Source organism: Microtus oregoni, unplaced genomic scaffold, assembly GCF_018167655.1.
Source record: "Microtus oregoni isolate MIOR12 unplaced genomic scaffold, Mior012 000081F_ref0000091, whole genome shotgun sequence".
Classification (NCBI taxonomy): domain Eukaryota; kingdom Metazoa; phylum Chordata; class Mammalia; order Rodentia; family Cricetidae; genus Microtus; species Microtus oregoni.
The window spans coordinates 5706451-5727056 of NW_024544541.1; the positions used below are offsets into that span (position 1 = coordinate 5706451).

The 20606-nt window shown below is 47.9% G+C and overlaps 1 protein-coding gene across 1 annotated transcript in view; it reads left to right on the forward strand.

Annotated features, from left to right (window-relative positions):
- The first annotated feature begins 16170 nt into the window (after positions 1–16170).
- Positions 16171–20606, forward strand: part of LOC121441773 — a 641711-nt gene continuing 637275 nt past the window's right edge. Inside the window, exon 1 of the mRNA XM_041643053.1 lies at positions 16171–17010. Coding sequence (XP_041498987.1) covers positions 16920–17010 — 91 coding nt within the window. The 5' untranslated portion in view covers positions 16171–16919. The remainder of the gene's footprint in view (positions 17011–20606) is intronic.

The following is a 20606-nucleotide window of genomic DNA, read 5'->3' on the forward strand; positions in this document are numbered from 1 at the left end:
TGTGGGGCATCTTATTAATTAGTGATTCATGTGAGAGGATCCAGCCCATTGTGAGTGGGGCTGTTACTGAATTGCTGGTCCTGGGTGCTATAAGAAAGCAGGTTGAGCAAGTGATAAGGAGCAAGCCAGTTAGCAGCACCCCTCCATGGCCTCTGCATCAGTTGCTGCCTCCAGGTTCCTGCCCTGCTTGAGTTCCTGCCCTCACTGCTTTTGATGAAATATTATAAGGACCTGTGGGTGAAATACACCCTTTCCTCCCCAAGTTGCTTTTGGTCATGGTGTTTTTTATCACTAACTAAAATACAGGGTTTCGACAAATAAGATTTCAACTTACAAACCTGCAGATGGGACAACTCTGTCTGCAGGACAGATATTCTGAGGCATCTTGTCGAGCTGAAGTGACAGAGAGGTGCATGAACAGAGAGCTGGGTCTCCAGTGGGGCTCTGGAGTCTATGTAGACGTTGGTCCTCGCTTTGTTAAAGCTACCCAATAGTTGCTCTGACTCCAACAGACATACATGCTGTTGGGTGAGGCCCCAAGATCCTATTAACTGTGAGGACACAGAGAAATGTTCACACCCCAGTCAAGGGTCAGAGAAGACACCTCAAAACAAAACAAACAAATTGACTGTAGGTGAGACTGTAGCTCAGCTTAGAGGGCGCTTGCCTGGTGTGGGGGAGGCCTTGTGTTCAGATCTCTGCACTATACAAAGAATGCAAAAGCCGGAATGACATAAAGAGGAACATGGTTATCTGTGCCAAGGAGTAAGAGGAAACAAACAAGACATCTGCAGGTTCAGGGGCCCCAAGGCATCATAATTCCTCTTTCTCCACACTGCCAACTCTTCCCTGGTGGTCTCTAAGAGCGACAGAGCATTCCCCCAGGGATTTATCCTTCTTAAGACCAGAGCCCCTGTGTTCTCCATCCGTTTGGAGACCTTGAACATCTCAAGGTCAACTGAGCATCGTGGAAATCCTCAGCCCTGACTAACCTGCTCTCTCCTATGAGGGAGTGGGATTAAATGGAATCACAAACCTCCTCCGTGGAGATGTGACAGGAAGAAAAATGTCCCCAGGGCCTTGAGAATTTTATTTCTCTCTGCTGCAGCGAGGTGGGAGCAGCCTCAGCCGTGAGCCACCAGAACCAATTGGCAGTGACGTTAGTCACAAATCATGACCTGACATTTATTGCAGCTGAGATCCCAGTAGATTGATTATTTAGGAAAAGAAGTAAGACCAAGATGGCCAGGCCGCTGCCTCATGAAAAATCCGCCCTTGTCACTTGTCATCCTGATGGAAGAGGGGGCTCAAATTGGGAAAGAGGAAAAAGCGCTTTCAAGTGTAGATCTTGTGGGTGCCTCAAGGGATGGCAGGCGGCTCTGGCGTGTCATGTAAAAATCTGCACCGGCCTGGAGCTCTTTGGAAGGAAGAATTCCTCATTGCCTCAAGCTAGGTCGCCCCTGGTTGGGCTAATGAGAGCAGTGCCAATACCTCTGCTTCAAGGGTGGACACTGATGGATGAACGTTCCCTTTAATGCAGTGTTCCTCCCACCCAGATTCCCTTGTCTCCATGAGGTCCTTCCCTCCACACTGAGGCATATGAAAGTCCTGTCTCCTTTCAGGGAGGCAATGGGCTCCTTGCTGCTTTACAGTCCAAGTCTAGAGGAAACAGGCCCAGGAGGGAATCTGAGGCTGCTGTGATTCCAGCTCAGGTCAGGAGACATATAGCAGTCTACAGTGAGTGGCATAAGATTCTGTAACCAGACTTTGGACAGCCAGCTCCTAAATCATGACACAGAGACTTAATAATTATGAAAGCTTGGCCTTATCTTAAGCTTGATTCCAACTACCTCTTAAAACTTAAATTAACCCATTTATATTAATCTGTGGCTCATTACCTCTCTTCCATACTCTATGTCCCACTTCCTCCATGCCTAGCTGGTGAATCTTCCCAGAGTTTCTATCTCTGCCTGGAAGTCCCACCCATTCTCTCCTGCCTAACTATTGGCCACTCAGCTCTTTATTAAACCAATCAGAAATTTCTTTGGTGGAGACACATGTAGTAATATGAGCCGCGGGGCTGCGTCCCTGGCACCCAGGCCGCCTGGCTAGCTTATGCCCCGAAATAACAACACACAAACTGTATTCTTTTAAATACTGCCTGGCCCATTAGTTTCAGCCTCTTAACCCATTTCTGATAATCTATGCAGCACCATGAGGTGCGCTTACCAGGAAAGATTCAGCATGTCTGACCTGGTGGCTGGCTGCATCGCCGCCGTCTGCCTCAGAGAGCAGAGCTATCGGTGTCTGCCCGGGAGAGGGGAGCATGGCGTCTCTGAGCTCACTTCCTCTTCCTCCCAGCATTCTGTTCTGTTTACTCCTCCCACCTATGTTTTAACCTATCAGGGCCAAGCAGTTTCTTTATTGCTTAACCAATGAAATCAACAGATTGATATATGACACTCCCACATCAGACACATCTTCACAGTGTACAAAAAGATTATCCCACAATAATACCCTTCCAGGACTGTCGTCTTCAGTGGCAGGTAGGGGTCAGGCAGGCCCAGCTTAGAGGGGATTCATTCATAACTGGACTCTGCTTTAACTGGGATAAGTTACTGGCTCTCTGTGACATGGCTGTCCTTCTAAGGTCAGGGGCTTGCATGGCTGACTGTGCCAGTCAGTCTTCTTTGGGGCCATGACAAACACCTCTAACTGGACAGCATACACCACAGGCCTGTATCTCCCTGTGATCTGGAGGCTGAAGTCCAGGAAAAGCCGAGTTGGTAAGACTAGTTGCAGAGCAGTGCTCTTTCTGGCTTGCCAGTCATTACCTTCTTGCTGTGCCCTTCCATATGTTTGTCTCGTTCAGGCACACCTCTGCTCCTCTTCATCCTCTCATAAGGATGTCAGATGGTTGGCTCTGGTCCACTCTTAGGGCTTCATGAATCTTAATGGTCTTCTGATAGACCCTGCCCCCCAAATAGCCTCACACAAAGGTAGACAGGGTGGGTTTAGGGTTTCCACAAGGGAATTTTGAAGGAAACACAGTAAAAGAGACGGTTCTTGACCTCTCTGTGGGGCAGGTCAGCCACTGAGTAATGCCCCATTCCCACTTGGAGAGTTCACGTAGCAGTGAGCTATGAGCTTTGAGACACATGTGTCCCCACGGTATGCTGCAGTATAAGGAACTAATGTCTTTCCCATTAAATGCCCCCCCCACTTCCTTTACCACCTTAATTTGAAAAAAGATTATTTTTATTGCAGTTGCTTATTCCTTGTGTGCATGCACACATGTGCCAGGATGCTCATGTGAAGGTCACGGGACAACATGTAGGAGTTGGTTCTTTCTTTTCAGCATGTGGCCCTGGGGAAAGGAACTTGGGACATCAAGGTTGGCAGGAGGTGCCTTTACCCACAGAGCCATCTCCTCGGTTCCCACTTTGTTTTCTGAGCCAGGGTATCTCACTGGCTGGGAACTGGTTTTCCGGTGAGTCCTTGGGATCCACCTATCTCTGCTCTATTAAAGGCAGGTGCTTGATTATAAGCGTTCACCACCATATTTGGTATTATAATTTTTTGTATTTATTTTTAATTTATGTGCATAAGCCTTTTGCCTGTGTGTATGTCTAAACAACACACAGGTGCAGTATTTGAGGAGGCCAGAAGAGGATATTGGATTCCCTGGAACTGGAGCTACAGACAGTTGTGAGCCACCAACTCAACTGGGTGCTGGGAATTGAACCCAGGTCCTCTGGAAGAGCAACCAGCACTCTTAACTGCTGATCCATCTCTTCAGTCCCTGGTGTGTGTGTGTGTGTGTGTGTGTGTGTGTGTGTGTGTGTGTTGGGGTGTTGCTCAACCCTCTATACTCTGACAAGCCATGCTCAGTCCCCAGCCTTTAATTAAGATTTTGGGACCACTGAGGTGTTAGGGAGTAAAAGCAGTTGCTGCCAAGCCTGACCACCTGACTTCCACCCCAGAACTCACGTGGTGGAAGGAGAGATCCAACTCCTGAAACTTGGCCTGTGACTATAATACACACAAAATGGCAAGCATTCCCCAACACTCACACCTCTCCACATGCAGACTATAGGAAAAAAACCTAAATGATGGTAGTGTACTCATTTGCAGAATTTTTTACGTCACTACGCTAGGTTTTAATGTAACTACCCGGGCATAATCCAGGGCTGCTCTAAGCAGACAAGGAGGTAAGATTGCAAGGGCTGCCAGAATTCAGAACTTGACTCTACGGGAACTTCTAAACATAAGCCGGTCTCCCCCTGGGATCAGGCTGTGTCGCCTGGCGTGCTATTAAAGTGGTAATTGCTCAGTTTGCTCTCTACACAGCAGCTAACGCTGTTAGCCCGGAAGCAGACACCTGTACCGGATGCATCTTTCATGAGCCCCGTGGCCTTTTGTGCTTTTCCCTACTTGAGCTACTGGGTGCCAGATGACCCTTTCTGGGGGCGTGCTTCACCATCATGACCAATGCAAAGCAACACCTCACTCTGCTCCCGTTGTTTCTCTCAGGCTGCGATGCTGAGGGGTTAAAGGCTGGAGGAACTGGGTCTCAGGCAGGACTTGAGTGAGTGCTTACGGCGGACTCACGTGGCACAGTGATTTCCATGCTGTCCTATCATCTGGAACATGGTATATGAGGAGGTGCGTTTTATCTGCCATGCTCTTGCCCTTCCTCTGGATTCTGATGAACTCCTTCTGTTTCTCAGCTGTGATTTTGACCTCACAGTCTCATGGAAGTCAGCCCTGGCAACCTGGAGTGAATCGGGCACCTCTAGTGATTTTGCGTCATTTCCGGCTTGAGGCCGCTCTGAATAATGAATGGTTCCGGGAATCTTGGGCAGATGTCCTCATGCTCTCTTCTGAACACACCTAGAAGGCTTGCTCGGTGTTCTCCTTCCATTCCGTTGCTGTGATAAAACACTCACTAACAGCAACTTGGGGAGGAAAGGGTTTATTTCAGCTTTATAAATCCCAGTCCATGCTTGAGGGAAGCCAGGGCAGGCGTTGAGGCAGAAAACGCGGAAGAAGGCTGCTTGCTGGCTCACCCAAAGGCATGTGCTCAGCCCCTTCTTATACAGCTCAGGGCTACACCCAGGAATGATGCCACCTAGAGTGGGCTTCTCCCTCCTACATCAATTAATTGTCACAGACAATTCTCACAGCCGTGATCACAGGTCAGTCCCTTAACGGAGGCTCTCAGATGACCCTGGACTATGATCAGGCTGACACTTAAAGCTAGGACACAGGGTCACAAAATAGGGGGATGCCTAACTTGAACATTAAATGCCACACGGTATCCTAAGGGGATTGCTGTATATTTCCACCAGCCACATAGAGTTCCAGTGTGTTCCGCCTTTGCAAATACCTGGCAATGTCAATCTCGAATGCTTGCTATCCTGGTGGGTACCTGTTTAGAGTCCATTCTTACGTTAATTTGCTTTCATAGTGTCTGTTTTAAATACCCATGTGTTAGCCAGCTTACCATCCCCATATTAAAAGACCTGAGGTAGTTAATTATTTATCAGGAGACTGTTTTTATCCCGGCTGTGGCTTCGGAGGCACCTTCATGATTGGTTGACCCCATTGTTTCAGACCTATTGTGAGGTAGCCTGCCATGAAAGGAGAGATCGATGGAACAAAACTGCTCAGCTTGTGGACAGATTGCAAAGGGGAGAGGGGAGGGAATAGACCTAGGTCTCACAGTCTCCTTTATGGTCACAATGCCAGGGACTTCAAGACCTCACATTAGGCCACCTCTTCAAGGTCCCATCACCAGCCAATAGCACCAAGTGGTGGAAAGAGCCTTTAACATGGCCCTGGCGAGCATCTCAGAACCAGATGGGGCACATCATTCTGCAAGGTGCCTGTCCAGGTTTCTTCTCTGTGCTGTAAGAGTTACCTGTCCTACTGATCAGAAGGAATTCTTTCTGTAACAAGAGTACACATCTGTCCTCGTTAGCATTAACTGTTAACTCGACACAGCCTAGAGTCACTGGGGAAGACAGCCTCAATGGAAGGATTGCCCAGATTGGCCCATAAGCAGTTGGCAAGAAACTGCCTTAATTGTTCATTGTTGTAGTGGGGCCAAGCCCAGTGGGTTCCACCATTCCCTGGGAATGTGGTCCTGGGCTGTGTAAGAAAGCTGGCTGAGGCTGAGAGAGCCAGTAAACAGCTTTCCTACATGATCTCTGAATCCAGGTTCTTGCCCCGAGTTCCTGACTCGGCTTCCATCGATGATGGATTGTGTCATGAAGGGAGTTCTAGACCAAACAAACCCTTTCCTTCCCTAGTTGCTTCTGGCCAGGGTGTTTTATTACAGTAACAGAAAGAAAGCTCAGACAGCATCTTTTCTTGGTTATAGGTGTTTCCGGTTTTATCTCATCATCAAGGGACCACATTAGGAGAGTAGAAAGGCATCTGTAGCATACATATTTGAGGCTAGAAATTCCCACGGGGTGTCTTCCCCGATTGCTTTCCCCCTCTGTTTTTTGAGACAGTGTCTCTCTGAACCTGGGTCTCACTGATAGTTAGGTTGGCTGGCTGGTGGGCTTGGTGCAGCCTCCTACTCTGCCTACCTGGGGTTGAAATTCCAGATGTGTACCAACCATGCTTGGCATTGCGTGTGTATGTGTGTGTGTGCGCACGCTAGAGATTTGAACTCAGTTCCACACTCTTACTTATTTTATCTTATGGATAACATAGGCATTTTATCCGCTGAGCCCATCTCCCTAGCCTCAGAGGAAGTTCTTAACTTTGAGGTCTTATTAGTCTTTCTGTTTGGTCAGTGCTTTTCATATTTTATTTAAGATGTCGTCGCCTGCTCCATCGTCATAAAACTGTTTTCCATCATCGCCAAGAGGCTTGGCTTAGATTTCACATGGGAACCCTTAAGTCACCCACTTTGACTTTTGTCTATGTCGTGAGGGCCGAGAAGTCAGATTTCGCATCTTCCTATAAGGATTTCCAGCTGATTGAGCAGCAGGGAGCCCTCCCACTACTGGGTGTAGCATCTTTGTCATAATGTCATGGGGACTCAGCTGCCAGACCCCTTATTGTCATCTTACCATCTGTGCCTCTTTGGGTAACCACTTCACTTTGCTGTTGGTGGTGTGTGTATCTGTGTGGGAATCTGCACTTATGTATGCGTTCAGTGGCTGGCCTCCTGGTGCCGAGGCCACAGGCGGACATGGCTACCCCCAGATTTTCACATGTGGGGTGTGAACTCAGACCTCATGTTGACATATCAGGTGTTTTACACTCTGAGCCACCTTCCCAGTTTGTGAGTTTTCTACAATGATTATGTCAAGAACAAATGCTGGGGGTCGTTTTTCTCTTTCAAGCCTTGGGTCTCATCTCTCCCACTGACCCTCCTTCTGCCCTTGTGTGGAGGCTCTTGACTTATCACCAATCAAGATGTGTTCCTTAGTGGAACTCTTTATTAGGTTAAGAAAGTTGTCCTTTGGGGCTGGAGAGACTCAGAGGTTTAAGAGCATTGGCTGCTCTTCCAGAGGAACCAGGATTCAATTCTTAGCACCTGCATGGTGGTTTGTAATAATCTGTAACTCCAGTTCCTGAGGATCTTACACCCTCTCCCGGCCTCCGCAGGCATTTGTGCTCACATAGAGCCCAGACATTCATGCAGGCCAGACACACATACACATAAGAGTGAAATAAATAAATCTTTTAAAAACCCAGAAATTTGTACTTTATTCCTTTGACAACTCTTCTGAGACTTGAACTAGTCTGGCACATGAGCAATTTTCTTTTTTTCTTCTTCTTTTTTTTTTTTTTTTTTTGGCGTCATTCTTCATTTTCTTTGTAGAAAAGAAACGGTGGTCACAAATGATCTGTCTATGTCCCTTGTCAACGTGCTAATTGTGCTCAATGTTTTAGCATATCGTCTAGTTTTTGGTTAGTTCTGTTTTTCACTTGTGTGTTTATTTTCCTTGTAATACATTCCTGTTTTGCTTCACATTTTGAGGCTCGTTGGGTTGTTTCTTTATGAAGAAGGTGCTTCAGTCTGCCTCAGCTGCCGTTTGTCTTCTGGCCAACCGGATAGCAATAGAACAGCTTTCTTCCTCCTCCCCTAATTTTCCTTTCCTGCTCCACTCCTCTCCCCTTTCCTCTTCAGTCTCCTCTCCCCCCCTCTTCCCCTCCCCGTCCTCTCTTCCCCTCCTCTCCTCTCCCCTTTCCTCTTCAGTCTCCTCTCCCCCCTCTTCCCCTCCCCGTCCTCTCTTCCCCTCCTCTCCTCTCCCCTTTCCTCTGCAGTCTCCTCTCCCCCCCTCTTCCCCTCCCCGTCCTCTCTTCCTCTCCTCTCCTCTCCCCTTTCCTCTTCAGTCTCCTCCCCTCTTTCCCTCCCTCTCCTCTCTTCCCCTCTTCTTCCTCCTCTTTCCCTCCTCACCTTTCCTCACCCCTCCCTACCCTTCCCATCTTCTTCCTTCTCCTTCTCTAACCCCCACCCCATATCCTATCTTTGGAAATAGGGTCTTATTACATAACCCATGATGGCTTTGAACTTGTGTTCTTCTTCCTGCTTCATAACACTGTGCACTAGGCTGGCTGACAATGATGCCCACCCCTGCCTGACCCTATACCAGCTTTCTTAGTGATTCAGCTTTCTCTCTCTTCCTTACATTTTTTACACTCTTTTTATACTCATTTTTCCTATTAGCATGGTAAGATTACAAATTTTTAAAGAATGTTCAATGTCTAAGAGATTAAAGTATGCCTCTGACTTACCAAGGGTTTGTATAAATTAATACCTTCTTTTTAAAATGGACAATGAAAGGACCTTAGGCTATTCTGATATCATTTACATTGTTCCAATATCTAAGCTATTTTTGTTCTGTATTCTATTTCTAGATGTACTTAAAATACTACAGTACATTAACTACTAGCATAGAGTAAAATAATAATCGAGAATAACCATAATTTATATAGCCTGTAAGCACTGGCACATATTAATACCCCGATGTGTATGGGGAGTATAGGCTTGAGGCCTCACCCCCAGCTCTCCTTTCTCTTTTGGTGACTGTTACACCTTTGGTGGGGTGTTGCTGGAGACTGTAGGCACAGTGCTTCTCCCCATTCCCCCGTCTGCTCTTCAGTACTGCCGGTTCTTGTGTGAGATGGAACTAAGGAAGTTTGTCGTCAGAAGGCCAACTTCCCAGCTTAGCATTGTGCACATTTCTGGTTTGGCATCCTGCTACACAGAAAATCACTTGCTTCCAGCTCTCTCAATGCTTATGAATGTGTTTATTTATGTCTGTACATGCATGCTAATTCGCCCACTCATCCATCCATCCATTCACACAGGCTCTGCTACCTTTAAGCCTAGTCCTTGGCCCCATATCAAGACATTGCCTTGGTAGTGCTGTGAAGACATCCGAGCCCTCTCACACGGCTGGCAGGAACGCAAAACGATGACGCCGTTGGAAAGTGGGCAGTTCCCCAAACAGCTAAACATAGAATTACCACATGACCTAGAGAGTCCACTCCTAGATACATACCCGAGGGAGATGACAAGAAATGCCTGCGCCAAAAAGTAGATGTAAGTGTTCACAACAGCATGAATAATGTATAAGTGATATGATGTTATATGAATAGCATGACTGTCAGTTGGTGGAATGCCCGCATGTCCATCCTCACACAAAAGGATACGCAGAAAGAAGTTCGTGCATGCCGTCTTAATCACTGTTCTGTTGCTGTGAAGAGACACCATGACCAAGGCAGCTCTTCTAAAAAAAAAAAGCATCTAGCGGGGGTGGGGGGTGGGGGGCTGGCCGACAGTTTCAGAGGCTTAGTTCATTATCATCATGGCAGGGAGCCTGGCTGCATTAGACAGGCTTGGTGCTGGAGAAGTAGTTGAGAGTTTTACTTCATAATCCCTGGGCAGCAGGCAGAGATGGAGGGAGGGAGGGAGGGGTGTGGGTTTTTAAATCTCAGAACTGACCTCCTAGTGACACACTTCCTCCCTCAAAGCCACATCTCCTAATCCTTCAGAACACTTCACCAAACGGGGACTAAGCCAGGTATGAGCCTATGGAGGCCGATCTCATTCAAACCATCACACGTACATAGATTATAGTTATTCATAAAAATGAGTCAGGTGTTTCTCTATGCTCCAGTTTGGGTAAGCCTTGAGGATGCTGGGCTAAGCAGAGGAAGTCAAACAGATAGAAGTTGATTACATTATCATTATTAATATTATTAATTATTAATAATTATTAAGCTTATAATTATTCTGTACATATTACAGAATTCTGTTCATGTGGAAATCCATATCAGGGAAGTGAATAGACCTGGAAAAGTAAGAGCTTCTCAGGCTTGGAGGGAGCTGAGGGTCGGGGGCAGGAACAGAAGACTATTGTTTTCTTTTTTTGTCTGAGCATATTTTGTGTGTGCATAGATGCGCTTGTGTATGCAGGGGTGTGTGTGTGTGTGTGTGTGTGTGTGTGTGTGTGTGTGTGTAGGCCAAAGTCAACCTCGTATTTTGTTTCTCAGGAGTCATCTACCTTGTTTTTGGAAACAGGTTCTCTTAGTAGGACCTGGGGTTTGCTGACTGAACTACACCAGCAAGCCAGTGAACTCCAGGGATCCACCTGCTACCACCTTCCAGCTCTGGGCTTACAAGGGCAGCCACCATGCCTGGATTGTCACATGGAGGCTGGAGATTGAATTCAGGTCTTCATGCAGCAATCACTTTATGACTGAACCATTTCCCCCGCCTCCACGGTGTCTTAATGCTAGCTGTGTCTTGGTTGTGCATATACTAAAACCACGGAACTATATACTTTAACTAGAAGAATGATATGGCATATGAATTTTGCTAATAAAACATCTGAAGGGACATTCATCATTGTGATTTTCCAGACAACTAGAGTCATGATGGGGTCTCTGTGGCTAGGCTGTCACACAGCTTCTCAATGAAACAGGCAGTTGCTTGTGGGAAAGCCATGTGGCGTGGAGGTAAATGACCAACTCGCAGCCATGCAACACAGTTGGGGAATCTTGGCAAAGCGCATGCATTTTTCTAAATCCACATCTCCTCTCTGGGAAGAGGTGCATGAGCATCTGTTACCACATGGGAATGTAGAGCTCATAGTACAGTTGCCTTGCTGTACAGCAGCCTCTCTTTAGTGCTCACAAAGGTCTGGAAAGGTCTGGAATGTGCTACGTGCCCCTTGACCTCACCCCAACTTGTGTTAGAGTTTAATTCTTATCATGAAGAGAGAAAGAGGATGAAAACCTGATTTCACTATGGTGTTCAAAGAAAGTCTTTGGGATGTGGCTAGGATTAGAAAAGGTCCTGAGGGTTGAGTCCCCATGATGGGATACTGGGCACTCTACAAGAGGAGAGAGACCAGAGAGATACATTGCCACATGTGGCTCAGGTCTATGCAGGTCAACTTGAGAAAAGGCCTATTTAGGCTCATGGTTTTAGAGGTTCTAGTCTGTGGTCAAATTACCAGAGGCTGGGAGGTGTGGTCAGCTGGCCCCATTGTTTTCAGGCCTCTGGCGAAACAGGGTGATGACAGGGTGATGGAGAGAGATGCTGACCTCCTGGCAACAGAAAAGAAGAGAGGAGAGGAGGGAACAAGGTCTGTGAATGGATGAAGGGCAAGACAATCTTTCAAAGGCACTCCTCCAGTGACCAACTTCCTCTAACTAGGCCCCACCTCCTAAGAGCCCATCAACCTATGAACTCAACAGTAGGTTGAGCATTGAACATATTAGCATCTTCATGAACCAATCATCTCTCAGTGACACCATGAGACAGGCCTTCAATCTGCGAATGAGCTTTTTGTGGGGGCGGCACACATTTGATATCTAAACCTTAATGTGATGACCTACGCCTCCCAGGACTCTACTAGGATGAAGGCTGCCACAGATGAAGCCGCTCCACCTTGGTCTTCTAAGAACCACGATCCCCAATGACAATTTCCTTATTTAAAACATATCCATAAACACACAGTGTTGTTACCCACATGGAGCAGACTGACAGAGTACTCTTCGCCTATGAGAAATGAAATATCATAAAATAGCTGATTCTAATCTCAGGATCGCATTACTGTAGATGACCCTCCACCTTGCCCTGTCCATGCTCCGGGGCTGTAGTTGCTTCTCCGCACTTTCCAGGAGTTGCAGATGAAAGCAGATGACCTGTTGAGCCTGCCTTGACCTGTGGAATCAGTCCTTAGCTCTCAAGGGTTGCTGAATCTAAGCAAGGTCAAGAGAGCCCTTTAGGGAAAGTCAATTTAGAATTTTATGGGACTGAAAAGGTGCCCAGGGAATGCATAAAAATGTGGATCTGTGCACTGACATGATCCAATGCACAGTCCTTAGAAGTCCTAAGTGGGCCTTCAAACCTTCTCAGCGTAACATGGCATTTTAAACTGGCTTGTCACAAAGGGCTTGATTGTGCCAAGATCCTCTCTGTTAACACAATCTTCCTCCTTCTATAGGGGTATAGGGGTAGCTCTTCCTTGCTTCTTAGCCAGCTCCAATGCCCTGTGGCTAACTAGTGGCTTGGCTCTGCACTCTGATCTCCAGGCAAGCTTTATTTATTCCAGTACAAACAAAATATCACCACCTAACTCACAGGCAGGTCTTCTGCTCCTGCTGTCATGTCTTCCCTGCTATGATGGACTATCTCCCCTCTGGACTGTAAGCTAAAATTAGACCCTTCTTCCCAAAGTTGCCTTTTATCAGGGAATCTTATCATGGCAACAGCAGACATGGAATTCATACACCAGATGAACAGTTGTATTCTGGGTCAATGAAGAGATCCTGTCTCAAAAAACAAATGGCTGGCATCAGATATTAACCCTGTGTATAAACAAACATGCATGTAGCTGGGTGGTGGTGGTGCACACCTTTAATCCCAGCACTTGGGAGGCAGATGCAGGCAGATCTCTGTGAGTTCAAGACCAGCCTGGTCAACAGAGTGAGTTCCAGGACTGGCTCCATAGCTACTGAGAAACCCTGTCTTGAAACAAACAAACAAACAAACAAAACGAAAAAACAAAATACATGTGTACACACATGAACACATGTGCACACATACACAGAAATGTTGGTTTAAAATGCTGGCATTGATAGCACAGTATTGAACTCCATAGAACGGCAGAGAAGTCATACCACATCTGTTGAAATAGGGCTGTATGATGATATTGAAGCCACAGAGGGGCAGGCTCGGTAGGGCCTCAGTCAACTACCACAGGCTGGGTAGCTTAGACGGCAACAATTGTTTCCTGCTATTCTTCCGATGGGAACTCTGAGCTGAATGTGCCAGCATGGTCTGGTTCCGGGGAGGCCCTTCTTCTAAGGTGGTAGACGGCCTACTTCTCACTGTGTTCACATGGTGGAGAGAGCAAAGGAGATCTCTGGTGTCTTTTTTATAAGGGCACTGACCCCATTCACAAGGACCCCACCCTCTGAATCTGATTGGCCTCCCCAGTACCCTAGCTTCTAGAAGCCTCATATTTGCTGTTATGATTTTAATATAAAACACTGCAGGGAGGGCACATTCAGTCCATTGCAGAGAAAAAGATGGTTTGAAGAAAATTGGTTCATAGTATTAGGGGTGGTAGAACCTGCCACTATTTAATACCAGATCTCTAAGTAGGCCCCCCATAGACTAAAAACACTCCGTATATGTCTTGGTTTTTTTTCCCCATTGTTGTGACAAAATGTCATGGAAAAAACACCTTGGAGGGGAAAAGGTTCAGCACTAAATCCCAGGTTACAGTTCATCATGGTAGTGAAATCAAAGTGGTAAGAAACTGAAGCCGCTAGTCACAATACATTTACAACCCAGTGCAGAGGGCAACAAATCAATGTATTCCGCGTCTACACTCTGCTCCCCTTTGCAATGTCCTTTTTCACTTTCGTTTTTATTTTTCTCTGTGTGCATGTGCACCTGCCATGGCGTAATGCGATCAGAAGACAACTCGTGGCGCTTGGTTTTCTCCTCCCGCCATGCATTTCCCAGGAACTGAACTCGGGTTGTTAGGCTTTGAGGCACAAGTGTCCTTACCAACTGTGCTGTCTAGATGGCACCCTTTCCATACTCCTATACAGTTCAGATTCTTCTGCCTAGGGAATGGCGCCACCCATGGTGTGGGTGGGATCTTCTCACCTCAGTTGACGTGATGAAGATAATTCCCCATAGACACGCCCACAAGGCCAACCCAATCTAGACAGCCCCTCAGGGAGACTCTCATCCAGGGCGTTTCTAGATTTTGCTGAGATGATCACTAAAATTGACCATCACATCATGAGAGGTAAAACTGCAAAAGAGGCTAGCTCTGTGACCCGGGTGTAAGGAAGAATGTCTTTGGACTGTAAGTCCAAAACTCAGTGAGTCTGTCCACACTTGTTTCTCACTAATGGATACCAGCGGCAAAAACCTGCAGGTAGATGCAATGCAGTGAGAGGACATTGACAAAGCCTAGGGACAGGTAAGTGTTTAATGTGCTGCACTCACAAGGGAACTCTTGTAAATCAGGGGAAAAACCAGGATCAGAACAGGACCAGAAGAATGGGCAAGAGCTTGAACAGGAACTTTGCTGAGAGGGCCTGAGCACTTTCCGGGAAGTGCTCGGTGGGGGGGAGTTTAGTAATTAAGAAAGATCAAAGCAAAACAATGAACTCCCGTGGATGACACCTGTTGGACTTCCCAGCTCCTCTGTGCCAAGAGCAATTACTGTCAAAGACATGGGTGTGTGATAATATTAATTTCACAGGATTAGTCCAAAACAAACTAGCACAGATACTCTGCGGTATCTGGAAGCGTTCCATGAGCTAGAATTTGTATGTATATTTGGGTAGTGAAATCCCATGCCTCGGTATGGAAGACCCAGGCAGCTAGGGAAGCTCTCGTGCAGACCCAGGCGTCCTGGCTCATGCGGCTTACCCTGGTAATTATTCACAATGCCTCCATTTATCCAGTTGGACAGTGCACAGCCTGATGTCTTTGAGTACTAGACAGCACCATGGTTACTCTAGTCCCCGGAAAGTGGCCCCTTTCCCCTCCTACCAAAGTCTAACTCTTCCTCTGACCCCAGCCTGTGGCTGTCTCGGACCCTCTCTCTCCCTCACTGTCACAGAGAGCGAGCTCTGTTGTCCTGTGATTTCATAATGCGAAAGAGAGCCTCGTCTATAATGGGAAAAGAGGCGGTCAATCGTTTAAGACCCCTGAAGACAAGGCTGGGAGTGGTGGGGCCCCCCTTTACTCCCGCACTTGGCAGGCAGAGGCCAGCCTGCTCTACACGGTGAGACCCTGTCTCAAAAACCAAACCAACAAACAGAAAAAGGCACGGGCATGAAATCAGACTTCATCTGGGCTATTCGTATTTCATTGCTTCCTCTGGCTCCCAGGTAACCCCGAACACCTAGCTAAGTCACCTTTGCCAACCAAGGGCTGACATGGGAAAGGCTCCTTCCCGTCAGAGGGCCTGTGTATACAAAAGCAGCTGCACTTTTCATTCCAGAAGAGGCTTTGGCCCTCTCTGGGAGAAAAGAGATACTAGTGTAGAGATGGCTGCGTACTGGGGTAGGGTGGGGGTGGGGCTGATTGGAGCTCCTCTCCGCTCCAGGTGCTCCTGTCTCCGCCCAACCAGGTGACTGCCAGCGCCAATCCCAGCAGTGCTGGAGTTGACTGAACTGTCAGAGTGAGGTGGGTGCAGTGTCTTTAAAAACATTTTGTGGTCGGTCGACGGGATGGCAACTTTAAGACCCAGTGCCCACCCAGGTGGTGGTTGTGATCCTGTAAAAGGTATTCTCCCTCTCCCCACCCCTCTTTCCAAACTGCCCGTCTGTTTGGAGTAGTGGGGCTGAACATTCCGCTCCTAGCCCAGGAAGACTTCGGGTGTCTGAGAGGCACCCCTCTTTCTGTTCTCTCCCTCCGGGGTCCTTGGGAATGGATGGCATGTCTCAGGTCTCCTCTCATGGACCTATGAATTCCATTGCCAGCAGTCTCGTGTCCCAGGTCTGGCGCTTCCTGGGCTGTGGACATGAAGAGGTTACTCCAGCCCTGGAGCCTGCTGGGCTGAGTTAGCACTTCCCCTCCACATTCAGGAGCTCTCCAAGCAACAGCCCCTTTTGCATCACGGAAAGGGGGGTAGCAAAACGGGCTAGGGACACCCGCTGCAGTAAGTCGCATGCAGCAGGAGCTCTGTCAGCATGTGTCGTTCCGCGGCTTCCCACTGCCAGGCCAGGTTGCGGAGAACTGAACGGCAAAGGCATCTGGGGAAGTGAAGGATGAGCCAGCGACGACGGTGGCCCCCAGCTGCCGAGCGCCCGCTCAAGCTGCAGCGCACACCTCTTGCTATCTTCCCAGGCTGCAGCGGTCCCTGGGACCCAGAAGACCCTGGAGCCGCGGAGATCCAGCCAGCACTCAGGAGCCCAGGACTGCCGCCTGTGAGGCCAGCTCCCCAGGGAGCCTGGGCAGCGTTTTGCTTATAACTGGTTGCTGGGACGCAGCCGGACTGGAGCCCTCTTTAGCCAGCGTGGCCCAGGGCTGAGCAGCAATTTGTCTCGAGTCACAGGAGAGGCCCATCCATATCCAGGCTCCTTTTCTGAACAGAGGAAGTAACTCCAGTCGGGGCACCTTAAATTGGGCTCTACAGCTAAGCCTTGCAGCTCCCCAGGCTTGCAGAACCTTCAGGGTATCAGCATTTCTCACCTAGCTGGGCTCTGAGAAAAAAACTGCAAGAAACAGAACAGAGTGCTGAGGGCAAGACGCCTTGCAAACTTTGGAGGGGAGGACATTGTTTTTGAAGGGGACAAGTGGCTCCAAATCTGCTAGTGCTCTTGGGATTGTGATAAATCCTGCTGGTGGGACACCAAGCATCCCATCACAGCCACAAGACCAACAGCAAGGACCTACGGCCATGGAGACCGTGCTGACAGCATCCAGTTCCCCCACGGGCCGGGTAACCTTCTCCCGTGTCTTCGGCCAGCAGTGCCAGCTGATGGAAGCAGGTAGGATGTGGCCAGAGGATGGGAAGCAGTCTTCTGGTAGTGGAGGTCTGTTAGTGTGTGTGTGTGTGTGTGTGTGTGTGTGTGTGTGTGTACACACATGCATGCATGTACAGCTGTCTGATCTTTCTCCATGTTATTCTGAGTGAGACTAACCTGGGATGTGATAGCTGACACTTGTCACTTTAAGTGGTTAACTTTTTAGGCCTGACTCTGAGACTTGAAGCTACCCCGGGGGCATGAGGCATGATGAGCGAGAGTCCCTGTTTCTCTTTTTGTTTGTTTTCTCTGGAGGGGAGCTGTGCCCAGAGAGATAAGGTAGAGCGCTGAGTGCACCCACCTTTTGGGGACAACTGTCAGTCAGTCCTGGACGAGTTGCCTTTCTGTCCCTTGCCTCTGATCCCAAGTGCTGCAGCAGCCATGCCTGAGGCTCTGTTGGAGTGGCTTCAATGCCCACATCGCATCTTCTCTGGCGCCTGACTCCGCTAGGGGATCTCTCGGGCTGCCTTTGCTCATAGGTCTGTCTGGTGTTTTAAGAAGAAGGGGAGAGTTGCCATCACTGAAGTCACAAGCTATGCCAGCCACCTTGTTAAGGTGTGCATTGGTCACAAATTCAGGTCGGGCACGGGTAGATGGCTCTGTGTGGAATGGTCCCCGAGCGGGAGCCCACAAATGATACTTCAGGTGCGACATCAGAACTCGTGTGCTTGTTCCTCTGCTTCTATTTGTTTATATTTTGATTGAGGAAAGAACTGAGTTTGAAGTATATTTGTGTATTTTGCCTTGCGTCTCAGGAAGATGTTGGGAAGACCACTGTCTTAGGAGTCGGGCTGAGTCATGTGGACACTTTCATGGGTGATCCCAGGACCTTGGGATGATCCATCTCTGGGATATATCACTCTAGGTACAAAAACTAACAACTAGACTCAGGCTTTCCTGTTCCGCCCAGACCGAGGGCTCTGTGCTCTCAGGAGTGCTGCTTGGGAGAGGTGTCAAAGTCCTGCTCGTTTCCAAGACAGGATGCACAGAGAAGCAACTTGTGGCCTGTGCGGGCTTCGAGCTGGACAACCGAGGTTGGAGTCCCAGCTTTGCTTTTATAAGTTGTAAGTTGCTTGTCCTCAGACAAGATCTCTAGCATCCCCGTGCCCAGTCTTCTCATCTGTAGGGTGGAGGATACCAGGCAGCTTCGCATGGGGTCGTTGCAAAGGTGAAATAAGTTAGTCCATGGTGGGCACCGTTGTATAGGTTTGCGTGGATTTCTTGCTCTGCAGGGAGGGCTCAGTGAACTCCATGGGAGGAAATAGAAACGCTGAACATTCCTGTCTGCCCTACGGCAGAGATTGAGAAACTCCCATTCCTCCATCTGTCTGTGGAATATTTTATCTAGGAAGGTGACTTCCTTCCAGGAGAGCTGAGACTTGTCCTGCTTCTCTGAGGTTGCTGGGGTAAGGCTGATTAGATTTCTAAAGTGCCTGGGTCCCCTGGGGCTTTATCCTTCCTCCTTCTCAAGCACCCTGACCTAAATCAGGCCATGAGATCCTCAGTCTCCTTTGTGAAACAAAATAAATAAATAAATAAATAAATAAAAAATAAAAAAAAAGAGAAATAAAACACCACCCAAACTCCCCACCTCCTTATGTCGAGAGAGCGCTGCAAGATAAAATAACAGTGGCTAGTCCTCTCTAGGGAGGACTCTCTCCCGGAAAGAACACAGGAAGGAATCGTTAGCCTGTAGTCAAAGAAGCTCACTAAATTAGGAGGTGGAAGGGATAAAGAGAAGCCCTGACTTCTCTCCAGCCATTTGTAGTCAGTATCATAAAAGAGAATGTGAACGTATGTTCGAACGACTTGCCGACTCCGTAGCTTGGCAGCTGGGTTAGTCATGGCTGTTCCCCAGGGAACAGCAGCTGTCAGCCCCATATATTCTTGAGGTGTTCCCCGTGTGCTAGCCATGGTGCCAAGACTTGCAGTATCTACAGGGTGAGGTATTGTCCTGGCTCAGGGGATGCTGGTCTGGCTGGCAGTAAAAATAAGTTATGTTGAGGAAATGAGACACTCTGGTTTCTTAACTATGCCAATTTCCTGGCCACCCTCCTTCTATTTGATGAAAACTATTTTCCATAATAAAAGAAGAAAAAAAAAACCTAACCAATTCCCACAGGCAAAGGAAACACTCAAGGTAGCCTGCAGGTTCACAGCCACGCCATTTGGGAATGAAATCTTTTTTTTTTTTTTTATTGTTGTTCTTTGGTTTTTCGAGACAGGGTTTCTCTGTGGCTTTGGAGCCTGTCCTGGAACTAGCTCTGTAGACCAGGCTGGTCTCGAACTCACAGAGATCCGCCTGCCTCTGCCTCCCGAGTGCTGGGATTAAAGGCATGCGCCACCATCGCCCGGCTGGGAATGAAATCTTTGGAGTCATGCTTAAAGCCTGTGATGGTAACCTCAAAAAGATATGTCCCTGATGGTGATGCTGGTTAGCTGTTGACAACCATAAGTAACTCCTGTCAGGCTTAGGGGAAGAAGGTGTGTCTTGGAATGAAGTAGTAAGGATCTATAATAGGATATGGTGTGTGTGTGTGTGTGTGTGTGTGTGTGTGTGTGTATAGGATATGGTGTGTGTGTGTGTGTGTGAATAGGATATGGTGTGTGTGTGTGCACATGAGTACACGAGTGTGTGTGTGCACAAGTGTGTGTGTGCATATGTGTGTGTGTGTGAACATCAAGGATTTTGGAGATGGGGGTAGATTTTTGGCAACAAAAGTGACACTGGGCCTGAGTGAGACTCATATAATCCTGACCCAGTGAACCCCAGTCATTATATGAAGGCAGGCTTGCATGTAGAAAGAACATAGACTTCTTATTCATTTAGTTCCAGTTCAGTAGTTGCTAGCTGTATAAATTTTATAAACTCCAAAACTCTAGAGCAAACACTGGCATACAGCACCTCTAGGGCCAAATCTGTCCCACCACACTTCCTTTGGTAAATAAAGTTTTATTGACACACAGTCATACATACCCATTCAAATACTGTACATGCTGCTTCTGTGCTACAGTGGTAGAGCTGAATAGCTGTGACCAAGACCATGTGGTCTTTACCACTGAAAATACTGTCCAGTTCTTCATAGAAAAGCACTTTGCTGACTCTTGCTGTCTTAGTCAGGGTTACTATTGCTGTGATGAAACACTGTGACCAAAAGCAACCTGGGGAGGAGAGGATTTATTTGCTCTACTCTTCCACACCCATGGTTCATCACTGAAAGAAACTGGGACAGGAACTCAAGTAGGGATGGAACCTGGAGGCAGGAGCTGATGCAGAGGTCACAGAGGAGTTCTGCTCACTAACTTGTTTCTCATTGGCTTGCTCAGCTTTCTTTTTTATAGAACCCAGGACCACCATGGGCTGGGCCCTCCCTCGTCAATCACTAAGAAAATGCCTTGCAGGCTTTTTATTGTGGTCCAATCTTACGGAGGCATTCTCCCAGTTGAGTTCCCTCTTTTCAGATGACTCTAGCTTGTGACACTGGCTGTAGGGCAACAGATGTGACAGAGTGGCATAGACCCTGCTCAGGCCTGGGAGCTTGGCTCTGACTGGTGCTTCC